The 17,218-nt window shown below is 33.9% G+C and overlaps 1 protein-coding gene across 1 annotated transcript in view; it reads right to left on the bottom strand.

The window, feature by feature from the left end:
* Positions 1-17,218, bottom strand: part of LOC150095808 (eukaryotic translation initiation factor 4E-like) — a 151,478-nt gene that overhangs the window by 46,219 nt on the left and 88,041 nt on the right. Inside the window, exon 4 of the mRNA XM_090408818.1 lies at positions 9,119-9,232. Coding sequence (XP_090264944.1) covers positions 9,119-9,232 — 114 coding nt within the window. The remainder of the gene's footprint in view (positions 1-9,118; positions 9,233-17,218) is intronic.

Below are 17,218 nucleotides of genomic sequence, written 5' to 3'. Positions count from 1 at the left end.
TTATCCCAGTTGTCTCTAATTGCACTGTTTGTTGAGAAACATTGCACAGCCTGCAGATATCTCTGTACCTTATTCAGTGATACAATAGGAACGTTTTACGATCTCAAACTTCATGGATACATTGAATTTTATTCTATGCATTAATGATGCATAGCTGAAATCCCCCCCCCCCCGAAGACCTTTCATGTACCACCAGGGGTATGCGTACCACACTTTGAGAAACATGACATAGAGTTCAGTGGATGCACTGTCATCGACGATCACAGCTGTGTCCTGTTCGTTTAAACTTTCCAATCGTTGTCCAGTTGTGAATGGTGATAAATTTCTGCCATTAAATTTTCTCTAAATTTCTTGGCAAATTATGGCTGAAAAACGTCGCCGTTGTTACAATATTGCATACAAGCTATGTGTGATTGCGTATGCTAAAGAACATGGAAACAGGGCTGCAGAGAGGCATTTCGGACTACCCCCAACTGAGAAAATGATAAGAACTTGGCAGAATCAGGAAGAGGATTTAAAAAAAAAGCAACTCACAGTAAACATAACCTACGAAGTGGAACTGCAAATTGGCCAGAACTTGAGGCAGAAATGAATACTTAGATTTCAGATCACAGAAAAGAGGGACTTTCAGTGTCTACAAAAATGATTATTCATCAAGCGAAAGCGATAGCCACTAACAACGGGATCGCCAACTTTACTGGATCAACATCATGGTGTTCAAGATTCACGAAGAGCAACCAGTTATCTATGTGGACTAAAACAAAAATATCACAAAAGATGCCAGCTGAATATGAAGAAAGAAATGATTGAATTTCATCGATTCATCATTAACACAAGGAAACGAGAAAATTTTGAACTTGCGCAAATAGGAAACATGGATGAGGTTCGCTGACTTTTGATGTGCTCTCAAACAACATTGTAGATTCTAAGGGCACTAAAAATGTTACTATTAAAACTTCAGGGCACAAAAAAACTCACTACACGGTTGTTTTATCCTGCTGTGCTGATGGGACAAAATTGCTGCCACTATTGATTTTTTAAAAGGAAGATGCTACCCAAAGAAAAACTACTTAAAGGAGTGTTTGTACATGTTCACATAAAAGGCTGGATGGATGGATGGAGGAGGAATGAAATTATGGATAGATAAAATTTGGTCTAGGCACCCTGGTGGACTGCTGAAGAAGCCAGCCATGCTAGTATGGGATCAGTTTCGTTCTCACAGAACAGACGATGTTACAAATAAAACTCAAGGAATTGAAAACTCAGTTAGCTGTAATTCCAGGAAGCCTACTTAGTCTGCTTCAACCTTTAGATGTCTGTATTAATAAACCATTTAAGGGATTTATGAAGGAGAAGTGGAACAGCTGGATGCAGTCTTCAGATTTTGAGGTTACGCCATCAGGAAGAGGCCTAGCATTTCGCAAGTTTGTGAGTGGGTCAAAGCTTCATGGGATGCTGTGAAAACTGAGACAGTGGTTAACTCATTTAAGAAGTGTGGAATTAGTAATGCTCTGGATGGTACAGAGGACAATTTGTTGTATGAGGACTCAGATTCTGATTTAGAAGAGGTTTCAAGTGTCTCTTTAACTAGCTCTGGAGATGAATTTCTGGGTTCTGATGATTAAAAGGTGGATACTCTTTCCTAGTTAGATTAGGTATTTGTTGAAAGTAGACCTACTTATTTATATTTGAAATACTGTGAATTCATTATAATATTCAGTGATAACGTTTTTTTTCCCTAAAAAATGTGTACAAAAAAGGGGCGCGTCCTATACGCCGGCAAATACGGTACAAATAAAGTTACAGCAGTGCATAAAAATTAAGTTAAGCAATGTAGTATCTACATATAAACAAATTACAGTCAAATATATTTATACAAATTAATTCTTTGTAGAAAATTAAAAACATCATGCAATCTGCCTGAGTGCATATGGCTTGGCTAGATAGGTAAAATTTCATTCCTCTCTCATGTAAAGTGCTGGCACCCCACCAGAATATGACAACTCTCAGTAAATAAGAATGTGTAAGATGACTGTGACCTATGTGGAGCCTAGCAAGAATGACTTCCTCTCTTCTCATTATATGTTGACTAGAACGTCAATGCTTCCTACCATGATGACTGCCATTGAGAAATTTGCTCTGTTCTTATCAACTGTCTGTAGTCTGTATACATACTGTCAAAGAGTACGTGGACAAAGTATGAGTTGATCCAGCAGCAGCATCTGCAGCCTCATACAGCACTGGATGTGGATATAGGAGAGGAGACAGCTTGTAAAGAGTTCAATGAGTCTGAACACACATTTTTGGTTTTCTTTTATATGCACAAGTGCAAGCTAAATGGCATGTAACACTGCTGTATAATTACTGCAATCTGGTGGGATCTGGCTGGAGATAATAATGTCAGGAAACTCAGCTGCACAGCCAACATAGGAATCAGTTCTTGAACAATCAGTATAGATGGGCAAAAAATCAGAGTGGGCTGTTCTGTGTGCATTAAACAATTGCAGGTAGACCAATGATGGAGCATAAGATTTCTGTGGCTGACAAAGTGAGAGGCTGCAGGATGGAGTGCAAATCTGAAGTACAAGATAAAGCAATGAGATTGTTTGGCTCGGCACTCCACTGAGTAACGAATGGAGTGAAAAGGAGGTTCAACGCTCTCTTGCACTTTCTGTCAAAGACTGGTCCCAAGAACTTGGCTTCTGTAGCTACTAGAAGAATAGTTTGTCCCATTCTTAATTCAGGATATGGATGAAGAGTGCATTTTTGACAGAAGTGTACAGACACTTTATTCTGCTGAAAACATGAACCCATTACTAAGAGCCCACAGAGAAACATGAGAGTGACAGTAAACTGTGAAGTCATTCCCATCCATTACGTGAGGAACCTTTATCTGGTCTCTTTCGATTAAAGATGAGTTAGCTGGTCTCAAATGAAGGTAGTGGGTTTTAAAGAAAGTTTTAAAACAAATAAAAGTTGAGCTGCACTCAGATGTGAACTGTAGACTAAAATACACAAACATTATTCAAGAAAAAATGAAAGAGTTTGGGAACAGGAACCAACAGTTCATGGTATACTAGACTGTGGGAAATTAATGAAACTGGGGATAATGGTGGACAGAGAGTTGAAGTTCACAGGACATATTGCATAAGTTGGCAAAATAGCTCAAAGGGTTACTCAGGTATTGAAAAACACACTAACAAGTAATCAAACCTTGGAGATTCAGCAACAAGCCCTGAAGAAAACATTGATTGATCAGTCAGAGAGGTATGTGGTGAGGTTGTCTGCAAGAATAGAAAAATCTGAACTCATGGTGGACACTGGAAGTTAAAGATGCAGTGAAGGAAAAGAAGAAAGCATATCGAAAGTTCCTGGCAAATAAGTCAGCTTGTGCTCTTAGAGAATACAGAGACAAATGTAAGAAAGCTAAACACTGTAAAACTAGCTAAACAAGTCACGGGAAGACTTTGGTAAGAACATAGATAATAAATATCCAGACGGTGGCAGGATATTCTGGAGGTTGTTGAAAAAGCTCAGAAATGGAATTAAAGATGATAAAGGTGACATTGATCATAATAATACAAACATGAAAATAATCAAATACAAATAAGATTAAATCATGAGCTATCATATACGAGAGAGATAAACCAAGGAGTCTTACAGGGATCTCCCCTCTCAGCAACTGTTTTTAATATTTATGTAAACGAAATAATAATAAAATGGAATAAAAATTTCCATCAAGGTATTAAACGTTCTCCTACTGTGAACACTCTCCTTTTTGCCAATAAACAAATAATAATAAAAAATTCTGAAGATAACTTACAGAAAGCTATTTTAAATCTAAATGCGATAGCCAAAGATTATGGAATGATAACATGAGTAGAAAAATAAAAAAACTATGGCCTTTAAAGGACAAGATCTAGTAAGAACTAAAATAGTTTTTAGAACAGGTGAATTCATTTAACTACCTAGGTTGTATGATTATTTATGAAATTGAAAACGATATAAACCTAAAAATTGCAAAATATTTAAAAATAACAGGTGTAATTAACTTGATATTTAAACCAAATCTAGTTCAAAAACAAACCAGACTAAAAGTATACAATACATTAGCCCTACCAGTCCTATTGTATGAAAGTGAAATCTGGACAATAAAACAAAAAGACAAAGACAAAAAGACAAAAAGAATAACAGCTGAAATGAAGTTTATGAGAAAAAATGCTAAGTATACTCTATTTGATCACAAAAGAAAGAAAGAAATTATGAAAGAATTAAACCAGGAATCAGTAATAGAAAATAATAAAAAATATAAACCTAAATGGGTAGAACACGTTCAAAGAATGAAAACAGAAAGATTACCAAAACAAGCCATTAGGAAAAAGAAAACCAGGACGTCCTCTTAAAAGATTCAACAATGACTTCTAAGACCGGAACAAACCACTCTAGGCATGATGATGATGAAAGGTGACATTAAAACTGGAGAAAAAGATATCTTTGATATATGGAGTAATTACCTTGAAAAATTGCTAAATGAAACAAGCAGTGTCAGCACAGTAGTAGAAAACTCTCATCAGGAATGAAATCAATCATATCCATACTTGAAGTAGAAAAAGCTATCACAAACCTGCAATAGAGTAGATGAAATTCGACCAAAAATGCTAAAATATGGAGGTATAAAAGTTTACAGCAACTGCATTGAATAATTCAGAAGGCCTGGACAGAAGGACAAATTCCAGATGATTGGAGTAGACTTCTCATAATACCCATTTAGAAAAAGGGAAATGAAACTGAATGCAAGAATTAGAGTTACTTCCCTACGAGTGTTCTGGGTAAGATTTATGCAAACATATTTGAAAAATGGCTAAGAAAAATTGTAGAAGGGAAGCTTGGTGAAGAGCTGATTCAGGCAAATAGAAGTTATCAGGATTACATTTTCACTTTAGGACAATTAGTTGAGAAATCTTGGGAATATAAGGATTTCCATTTAAGTTTTCCATTTAATTAAAATTTCCATTTAATCAAAAGACAAGGTGATGAGAGGGGTGCTGTTCAAAATGTTCCAGTTATATGGTGTAAATGAGACATATCAAGCAATGCACAGTCCGTATTTGAGTTGTAAATCACCAATTAGAATTGAAGGAGGTACAGGAAGATGCTTTGATGTTAATTCAGGTGTGTGACAAGGGTATACATTATCTCCACTATTCTTCATCATGGATCACATTATGAAGGGAAGTGACATTAAACTTGACATCAAAACTGGAGATGTTAATCTCAGCTCTGTACTTTATGTAGATGATGTTACACTCATAAATAAATCCACGACAAGCTTGTAGGATTCCCTGAATAAATTGAATATCTGCTGTAATAAATTTGGTATGACAATCAGCATTAAAAAGACAGACAATGAAAATAGGATGAAACATTAAAAACAAAACAACAACTAAAAAAATTAAAGAAAACTGCATCCTGAATGGAGAACTTATAGAACAAGTAAAACATTTCAGCTATTTAGGCACAATTTTTAGTGAAGATTATAAATTAAATCTGGAAATAGACAACAGACTTAGTAAAGCCAGTATGGTAGGAAGTCAGCTGAATAAATTTATATGGAATAAGAAAGAAATTAGCCAATACACTAAATTAGCTGTATACAAGATGGTGTTCAAACCAATTTCTACTTATGGATCAAAGAGCTGTGTTAGAAATGAAACATTTGATTACAGACTGGAGACCTTTGATATGAGAGTTCTGAGAAAGATTAGTGGAATGAACAGATGGCATCGATGGTAGTATCACATTAAAAATTAGGAAGGAACTTGCCGTTGTTAGTAGAGCTAATCTCAAGTGGTATGGTCACTTAAAGAGAACAGGAGAGGAAAGATTAGCAAATCAAGTGTTCTCTGCCAAGTTAGCAAGAAAAAGACCCAGAGGAAGACCAAAATATAGGTGGATTGATACAGTAAAAATTGCCTTAGAAGACAAAAATATAAGATCTGATAATATTTGAATCTCGACAGATAACAAATTAATTCGGACGTTGAAAGTTTTTCCACTTCACGACTGGGCGACTTGTATATTGAAGCTAATGACTTCACATCACTTTCCTTCTTTAATTTATAGTATAACCAAGTGAAAAAACTTCCAACTTCTATATCTAATCCAGAGTATTTTAGTAATAAGGAGCAACACCTTTTGGCTACTTGTATATGGAAATATGATTTCTGCGTTACTTCAACCTTAGTATCAGCTTTGTGTCTGGCTCCCACTGATGAGACCTCAATAAAAGTCAATCTGGGTAGTGGCTCTTACCATAATGCACAGCATTATATATGTCTGTAAGCATATGTGCATTGCATTATGCCAGTGTTTCTCAAACTTCAGATAGCCACATCTGCGTTACTTCAACCTTAGTATCAGCTTTATGTCTGGCTCCCACTGATGAGACCTCAATAAAAGTCAATCTGGGTAGTGGCTCTTACCATAATGCACAGCATTATATATGTCCGTAAGCATATGTGCATTGCATTATGCCAGTGTTTCTCAAACTTCAGATAGCCACATACCCCTTTATATATTTTCATTATTACCAAGTACCCCCTTATCATATAATAAATAAATAATGTATATTTCATTGTAAATGTCTATTTTATTTGAATTTATATATTCATGTAAACAAAAAATATGATTTATTCTTAATAAAACAAAATTTGGAATAGATTTCCCTTAATTTCCAGTCCATAAAAATCCACATTTCAAGTAATTCATATCACACTTATGAAGATTTTTCATCATCTTCCTAGTTGGTTCTCTAGAGATGTCAGACGACACACCTTTATCAATTTCATTTGATCCAGATGCAATATCAACGTTTTCTTGTTGCTTACAGTGTTCTCTTTTGTGGTTTATAAATTTAATCTTTAACCAATGATCCATACTCAAGAATTTGAAAGCTAAAAAAATTACCGTAAATTTATCTACTCGAATATAACTCGCACTTTTTTCCCAAAATTAAAGCTAAAAAATCGTGGTGCGAGATATATGTGGGGATTTTTGGAAACTAAAGTTTTCAGAAAAAAAACTGTAAATGGTGTGACTTACCAAGAAGCTCCGCTCCTACTCGCTATCGCTACTTTAGGCACCGAGAACAGTTTCCTTGTGTGCATCGTCAAAGTCATCTACTCAAACAGCCTAATCTTTTTTCCCATTATTTCAAGCAAAAATTACCAGTAATTTACAAGACTGGAGATACGTAAGACAGCTATGAAGAAGTGCATATGATTGGTGCGGTATTAGCAAAAGATTGCACGAACCAAGTTGGCAAAGACAAATTAGCATTTCAACAGTTGAGTCGAAATGCTAATTCTCTTCAACCGAATTCCATAATATCTGAAACACATTCTCTATATATTTCTTGGTTTTAAGCGTTCACAACCTGGTGGTGCCTTGAGTTTTTATACAGCAGTTTCTGTTGGAGGGAAGATGTCATTCATTAGTTCTGTTTTATCCCAGATGTCTCTAATTGCACTATTTGTTGAGAAATATAACGATTCTATGCGTTAATGATGCATAGCCAAAAATTGGCACATACCCCCCCCCCCCCCCAAGACCTTTCGCGTATCCCCGGGCGTACGCGTACCACACTTTGGGAAACACTGCATTATGAGATACTAAGGCAAGTGATGTGAAGCCATTAGCCTCGATATACAAGTATCCGAGTTGTGAAGTGACTTCATGCGCAAACTTTCTTTGCTTACACTTGGATAAAAGATGAAACCAAGAATATAATTTTTTGGCATCTTTAATTTATAGATTAATTTGAAGGAAAATTGTTGATCATAATTATCCTGTACACCCTCTGAAGGTACATAAGGAATTTGATGATGAATTGCCTCATATCGAACATTTATGGGCAGAGCTTGATAACTGCTCCATTACCACCTTCTTAAGTGCAAATAGCCAGGCAAACAATCATCACATGCACATATTTAGCTGAGAGCATGGGTGGACCATGCTAGTTATATGATCCATTGAGAAGTTTTTTGAAAAAAGAGAGTATCAGTGAAGCAGATAATGATGAACATGAAGATGTACAATTATAAGAGCCAAGTACGAGTCAGGAGAGAAGAGAGGTGACCATTACTCAAAAGCATTGCCGATGAAAGCCATTTATAATCTTTTTGGGAATAAATATTAACATTATTTGGGTTAACATTTACAGTTGGCTTAGAATTATTACTATTATTATGCACCACCTTCAGGGAGCCCAAAGACTCATTGAGGGAGGGCACCTACTCTACAACTCTGTCTCCACCACTCAAATCCACCAACTACAATGAACTGCAACTACACCAACTCCATCTACCACCCACCATCACCACTAATATATTCACAGACATTCATGCCCATGGTGGGATTCAAAACCACAGCTTTTTTGGTTGGAGAGCAGATATGCTAACCACTCGGCCAACCAAGTTGGCATTAAGATTGTATGATCTGTTTGTATAAACACACATGCACACACACACACACACACACACACACACACACACACACACACATGCTTACATAAATTGAAGAGTTCCTTGGTGTGTAAAAAAATATTTTAAGGGTTCTGCCATAGCAAAAAAGTTTGGGAATCACTGCCATACTATCATTACTGAAAGACAACAAAAGTTTTATAGTTTTCCATAGAAACTCAGAATTTATGACTGCATCATAAGATTAGAAAATTACAGTATTTACCATAAGAAAAACCTTAATTCATTATAACAAGTTCAGCTAGACTTATGTAACTTGGAAGCTCACCTGTGAATAAGCTATTGTATAATGATATATGCTGTAAATCTGTTGTAATAACAAACTTAACAGAATCATTTCAAACAGCACCCACATCTAAATAAAGTTTAATCTGTACCTAGTGAACAATCATAACTTGGATTAGGCAAAGAATCAAAGCTTTCATCAAATAGAGCCATACCTAAACTTCTCCACACTTCTTTGTAAAACTGTATGGTTTGTTAGGTTGAAATACTATTGATAACATCTCAGAATACCTTATTAAAGTAAATTTGATAAAATTTCAATTATTGTATGGTTATATTAATCATTTACTTACAGTATCAAGCCAGTAATCATTTAAAAATTTGGCTCTTTGCTGTTTTGATAAATTTATTAACCATCTCCCTCCAAGCTTGTTGAAATCATCTTCCCACATTGGCTTTACACCATACTACAATAAATATACACATTTATTTATTTGCAGAAATATTTGCAGTAATAAAATTATTATATTCCTATGTGTGTTGGGGTAAGAAATATTATTATTACATAAGTGCCATTAAAAATTCATATAAATACACATGCAACAAACCCAATACCAGTAGAAGCAAATACAGGTATCCTGAGTTATACACTAAATCCCTTAACCACTTAAGGGATTTAGTGTATAATTCAGAAGGAGTTATACACTAAAAAGAGTGCTGAGGTACAAAGTACTCAAGTTTTCATATTGCAAGAAAACTATGAATGGAAGAAATATCATATTACCATAAGGAGGGCATTTATCATAATATAAGAAGGCCAATAGTTTGAATATGTAACCATTAACTGAAAAACATCTTAATAAACACATACAAAATAGAAAATTACATTATACCTTTGTCGACTAACAGATCACACAGAGTAATACTAAAATGTCAGGAAATAAGAGTAAAATGTTGTAATTTCATCATAACTAGGTATGCCAAAGAATTTTATGACAAGCATATAAAAATTAACTTTTTCATACTTTCTAACAGTTCTGTTTTCTTAAATAATGAAATTGTTCTAATTTTAAAGGTACAGTTTGCTACCTTTTTGCATATATGCATGCATTGATGGGAGGAATAGAGTGGAATCTGTCTCAATGAATCCAGTTAACATGTTTCAACATCATAAAGTTATCTCATAAATCATATCTTCACTTGGTTACAGAATAAATTATATTCTTGTTTTAATTCTTTACCTGACTGATAAGAATTCAATAAGGGTCAAATCTAGTCTGAGTCACAACTGTCTCATAAAGCATGGCAATATCCATGTCCAAAAGGAAGTACAGTAAAATGATGATTATCCTTTTATCTGTGGAGTCATCGATTCATAAAATAACAGAAGTCAATTACTCTGCATCACATCATAATTAAACAATATTAGTTAAAAGTGAAACAACCGAAAAATCATTAAAAAAATATTGCCTGAAAACTTTGTGATCACTGAAATTAATTTGGAAGTGGAAGACTCAGATAATAATGAATAGTGTAGAAATCAAATCTGACATTTTAAAATAAATTCAAAATTAACAAGTGGTTATTATATGAATCATGAATTTAGATCGTATAATACTAGAAAAATTAAAGAAACAATAAAATACAATAGTAATATGAAGGTCCTAAGACGAACATTATCAGTTGGAACAAAGGAAATAGCTGCTGTAAGAGGAAAAAATGGTGAACTGATAAAAAATAGAGATGCAATAATCAAAAGAATTCAGGAATTTTATACTGAACTCTATGAAGACAAAGACCGGGACATCCAAGAATCATCTATGGATTACTCAAGTGAGGAAGAACATGATGCCCCTGAGATCTGACAAGGTGAAGTGGAAATGGCACTGCAGGAAATGAAGAATGGAAAGGCCCCAGCAGAAGATGGAATTATGGTAGACTTCTTAAAACTGGGAGGAAGCACTGTCATCAAACAGTTGAGTAAACTCTTCAATAAATGCCTAAAACAGAGAAAAATTCCAAAAAATTGGAACAATTCACTTCTAATATTAATTTTTAAAAAGGGCAATAAGGAAGAAATTAAAAACTACAGACCTTAAAGCCTACTCCCCACCATATATAAAGTTTTCACAAAAATTATAAATAATAGAATAAAATCTAAACTAGAGGGAATGCAATCGTGTGAACAAGCTGGATTTAGGAAGAATTACAATACTTTGGACCATATTCACACATTAAGACAGCTCATTTAAAAATCAATTGAATACAATAAACCAAAGGGTTTATTGTATTCAATTGATTTTGCATTCTATATAGGCCAGACACTTCTGTCTGGCCTATATAGACTATGAAAAAGCATTTGATTCAGTTAAAACATCTGCAACACTAAAAGCACTTGAAACCCAGGGAACTGAGAAACCATATATTGAAACATTAAAACATATTTACAATAATGCAACTTCTGTAATTAAATTATATAAAAACAGTGAAAAGTTCACACAAAAAGGCATCCAGAAAGGCGACACCATATCTCCCAAATTATTTACAGCTGTACTAGAGGAGGTCTTTAGAAGCCTTAATTGGGAAACAAAAGGAATAAACATAAATGGAGAAAGGCTGCATCATCTGAAATTTGCAGATGATATTGTCCTGATAGCAGATAATCTTGAAGATCTGGAAGAAAGGCTAAATCAGCTAAACGAAGCCTCCAGAGAAATAGGATTAAAAATAAATAGAGCAAAAAAAAAAAAATAATGATGAATAAATACATAAACCATAGAACTATCAAAGTTGAAAACCATGAAATAGAACAAGTTACTTCATATGTGTATTTGGGCCAATTGTTATCCTTTGAGGAGTGCCAAAGAAAAGAGATTGAACGAAGAATTCACCTTGGATGGATGGCTTATGGGAAAATGAGACATATTCAGAAGTGACATCCCTATGAGTCTAAAAAGGAAAGCTTTCGACCAGTGCATACTTCCTGTACTAACATATGGAGGAGAAACATGGACTTTAACAGAAGCCCTAAACAAAAAGCTGAAAACAACACGACATCGCATGAAAAGAAGTATGCTAAAAATACATTAAGAGACGCGTGGATAGGCTTATGTGTTCATCAGACATGTTGTAATAGGTTTCACGGTATAATAAGAACACAGATGGTTAAGAAAATAACTATTTATTAACTTAAAGCTAATAAATAGTTATTAGCTTTAAGTTTTATTATTAGTTTTATTATTAACATTAAGAGACAGGAAGACAAATATCTGGATAAGATCTCAAACAGGTGTCAGGGATATTGTAAAATACATTAAACAGGCTAAGTGGAGATGAGCTGGCCATATTGCCAGATGCAGTGATGGGAGATGGACTAGAAAAACAAGAGTGAAGACCAATGGATGGAGCAAGACAAAGAGGAAGACCGAGAAGAAGGTGGAGAGATGAACTGGAACAAATTGCAGGAGTGAGATGGATGGGAGAAGCAGAAAACTGAGTGATCTGGAAAATCATGGGGGAGACCTTCGTCCAACAGTGGACAGAACCAGAAGGTTGAAGAAGATTATTATATAGATAAAAATGAAGCAGGATATAAAAAACTGACTTTGGATTATGTCCCACCAATGACATAATCCAAAGTGTTCAAGAATCAATGCTGATGATAAGGGACTACAACCATCTTACAAACTAAGTTGTAATGAAGCCCTAACAGCTGCAGAAATATTAGCTCAAATTTGTGAAAAGTCAGGATTATGTTGATTACATTGAAGTTTTACAAATTCGTGGATGTACAAGAAAAATAAAAAAATAATGCTACCTAGAAAACAAAAACGATGGCTTTTCTATCTAAATAAGTTTAAAAAGTTCAACTTTGTATTCACATACTACAAGAATGTTTATCGTATGTTTTTATTATTTTTTTTATTTCTTGTGTATTTAATCCAATAAAAAGTAATTTGGATTAACCGTGTTTTTCAATTATCCAGGCTCTAGCATCCCACCAATAATCACGAATAATTTACAGTTTATCATATTTAGTATCAGTGGATATTAAGGCAATATGTCATGAAATCATTTGCCTCTTTATGTAACCAGCATATGGTGAAGTTACTTCATGTGCTCATTTCAAAATATTAATTTTTCTTTAAATTTGTTTTTTCGTGATAACATGTTACTTTGTTGAAGATGTTAAATAGCAACAAATACCAAGAACTTGTATACATCAAGTGACAAATTCTAGTTCTTTCTAGCATCTACTTTTTAAGAGATGCAATAAAATGACGAGGTCTTCTAATGTCCAATTTTCATTTTCCCATGGTGCACCATGTCAGTTAATCTACCTAGATACTGAATGAACAAAGATGGGCTGGAAATTTAAAATTTAGCCAACCATATTATATTCTGTATTGACTTAAACGACAATAATGGAACAACTAGATAAAATTATGAAACAAGGCCTCCACTGTTTTCATGAGAGAATCAAGGGAAGCTGAAAAGTTAGCTACAAATTTAGCATTAGCAGAATTCAAGACAGGCATTACAAAAGAAAACTGTAATTAATTAATAGCTTAATTATTCATCCATAAAAATGCAAGCTATATACAATATGCATTTAATTAGTTAAATAATACATATATGCTAAAAGTCCACACTCAGTTAATTATGGAATGAAAGCAGCACAAGAATAATTAAACAAAAGGTTTAATCGCTATGATATTTCATCTGTAGTTACATATCATCTTCAGGAATACAATATTAAAACTGTAATAAGACATGCAAAACCACACACAACAATAAGCTAAAGAAGTGAGACTATTTTAAGCCTGAAGTCCTATGAGGGGGTGCCCTCTATGGGCACTGTACTGTTGGTTAGTTTCAGCTGTCAGACTGGAGGCCAAAGAATTAGTTTCCAGAATCTTGGAAGTTTAACATAACCATATTTATTTAGATTGGGCTGGTTTTTTGAATCTGCTGATTCTAAAGAGGTCCCTATTGCTGAATTCTTATTCAGCTTGTGCAACAGCTGTAATAACTCCTCCTCATACACCTGAGTTTCTTCATCCAGTGAAGAGGTAGTAGTGAGCTTAATGTTGCACAGACCAGGTTGACAGCTTTTAACAAAATGGGCACACATTAGTTGAACAACCCCTTCTAGGTCTGTTATCCTCACATCATCTGCATTCAGTAGTTATTCTTCATATTAATTTAGCTTTGCATTATTTTATTAATTTAGCATTTTTTTCATATTTCATTTAGCATTGCATGCTATGCCAACTCCATGCAGAAGAAGCTAGATTCCCTTCTCTGCTCTCCTAATGATCCTCTTCCTCCCCTCTCTGTTCCAGGCGTTAATAAGGTTTCTTGTTATAAGGCAACTTATATGATCAAATTCAGAGATCTGTCAACATCCTTCTTGGTGAACAGAAGTATATAGTTAAAAATGAGATATTATGAAAAGGCTTGATATGGTTAGCATTCAAGAATGTGTGATGAGAGCAATAAGGTAGTATTGGTCACTTCAACCTCTTCTAGGTCTGTTACCCTCACACACCATCTGCATTCAGTAGTTATTCTTCATATTAATTTAGCATTTTTCATATTTCATTTAACATTTAGCTTTGCATGCTATGCAAACTCCATGCAGAAGAAGCTAGATTCCCTTCTCTGCTCTCTAAGGATCCTCTTCCTCCCCTCTCTGTTCCAGGTGTTAACAAGGTTTCTTGTTATAAAGCAACTTATATATGTGATCAAACTCAGAGATCTGTCAACATCCTTCTTGGTGAACAGAAGTATATAATTAAAAATGAGATATTATGAAAAGGCTTGATATGGTTAGTATTCAAGAATGTGTGATGAGAGCAATAAGATAGTATTGGTCACTTAAACACAAAATAGGAGAGTAAAGGTTAACAAAATAGAAATTTTTAATACCAAGGTGACAGGAAAATGACTGATGAAGGTATTGATGTTAAATCAAAGCAGAAGTCATCAATCTCACTATCTTTTATGGGTCTAGTTCCACTGTGGTAAACTTCAATAAAGTTCAAAACTGGTTTGGGTAGTTTTCTTCTCTCTTCCATCATCTATGTGGATGATGATGAGGCCGAATGAACTCTCCACTTCTGTCTGTTCTGGGAGAGTCCAAACAATTCTGTCCAGTCTGGTGTCACTTGTTGTGATTTGGTTTTCAGGTCCTCTTTTATTTTGTCTATACTTCCCATAATGCATAGTGATACACATATCTGAAAGAGGTGTGTTTGGCATTATAGAATACTAATGTGAAGTCAACAGCCTCTATATACAAATAATCAAGTTATGAGGATACTTCACATGAACTTTGCTTTGTTTGCTTGCACATGGGAATAGGATTAAAAAAAGAACACAACTTCTTGTCCACTATAATTTTTTTTCAATTCAGTTGAGTTTGCTGCAGTATACAACTTTTCAATGTTCACCCTCATTCCCAGATGAATATTGCAGGGACCTTGTTTTTATGGGAAATAATTTAGCCACTATGACAAGTGTTCATGTTGTACAATCCCATGTTATGGTTTATCAAAAGATCTCAAATTAGCCACTTAGATTGTGAGCGAATACTCTACCAGCCATATTTTAAAAGGAATTAAAGGATCCACATGGTCTGCTGACGACATTTAGTATTTGAATTGAATTGCAAGAAACAGAAAATAATGAAATGCTGCAAATTTCTACTTTTTAGTACTCATTTTATGCTTAATAATTTCGAAAGACATTTAATATTCTTAGTAAACTAACAAAGGGCTTTTAAAAAAAGCTGTATTTAATTCGTATGTCATAGAAATAAGTTTAAAGATATAATGATGAAAAATACAGATAATCATGAGATTTTGTTAACAATATTAACAATTAAAAGCAGTAACTAACTTTGTATTTGATTACATCATACAAATTATGGAAACAACTACAGTGTTAAAGCAAAACTTCAGTTTAATATAAACCAAAATAATCGCTTGATGTTTCAACTTTCACATTAAGGTTTCACATCCATCATCTGGAGTATCCACATATATACAAAGAAGCTAGCTGCACTAGAGTCTTCATGGTATGCTAAAGTTACATTGATTTAATCAACCATTAGGTATTGGACTGACATCTGGTGAGGAAAGAAAAAAAAAATAATTCACTACTAATAGATAGAAATATATTTCTATTTATTTGGTTACAAAAATAAATTAAGCTAGAGAGCAACAAGTTCACATAAAGTTACTCATATAAGTATACATATTAATTAATACAAAACAGTATGGATGATGGGCAATAAAAGCTGAAATAATGGCTCATAGTCCTCAAGTCAGGGTTTGCTGGAAAATTTTATGCTACCATTGTTAATATTAGGATCTCATACCAAGTTTTTATATGATATAAAGAGCATGTACTTTTCTGTCAATTTGGTGGGTGTAAGGTGTTAAGAGTGTGATCTGAGAGGCCTGCTTCACCAAAATTGTTAAATTTAATGTGTCGTTTGTGTTTTTTTAAACGAAAAGGGATTGTACGTCCAGTTTCACTACTATAAGGTAAGTTATAGGTGCAATAAATATGATAAACTACAGGGTGAACCAATGGGGGAAGAGAGGATCCTCAGAAGAGTTGAATGTTTTTTTTTAATGTTTAAAAATGGCATAGAATTCTATTTATTTTTTTCTGATAACCCTTTAATGTATGGGATACCTGGTTTTACTGTAATCTATATTATATGTATTTTTTGATGAAGTTTTATGAAGAACTTTATTGATAGTATTTTTGCTATAGCCATTATTTATAAATGTAGGATTTAAGTCTGTCACTTTTTCACCATTGGACACTGTTGAACTATTACCCCATAATGCCAGTTCTCCCAGAATAGACGGTGTTCCCAAGGTAAACAAACCTAACGTTTTGCTTTGGCTGATAATTGAGGGTATAGACAGCCCAAATTATCATATTCTGGGAGAACTGGCGTAATAGTTTTTTTAACAGTATCTGATGGCTTAAATCATACATCTGTAAATAATGGCTATAGCAAAAATACTATCAATAAAATTCTTCATAAAAAAAAAAAAATAAAAAAAAAAAAAAAAAAAAATATATATATATATACACATATGACAGAATGATCATTGACTCGGTTAACATACATAGTTTTATGAAAAAAATTCTCGGTTCTAGTCATTCAATTTTTTTTCATAAAACTATATATACATATATATATATATGACTACTACTATTAACTCAGGGTTGGGATATGTTCATTTTTAATATAAACTGACTAAAAAGCCGAGAATTATAACAAATTGAGATTTATTTGAAAACGCAACATGTTTCATCGAGATTGACTTCATCAGCCGTTAAGAACATAGAAAGATATTAAAAGACACTGAAAAAAACATTGAGACACTCTACAGCTATACAATTATAAAGTTATAATATTCGACTGT

Source organism: Typopeltis vanoorti, chromosome 19, assembly GCF_054136105.1.
Source record: "Typopeltis vanoorti isolate ZY-2024b chromosome 19, IOZ_Tvanoo_1.0, whole genome shotgun sequence".
NCBI classification, from domain to species: domain Eukaryota; kingdom Metazoa; phylum Arthropoda; class Arachnida; order Uropygi; family Thelyphonidae; genus Typopeltis; species Typopeltis vanoorti.
This window is presented reverse-complemented; position numbering and strand designations above follow the sequence as displayed.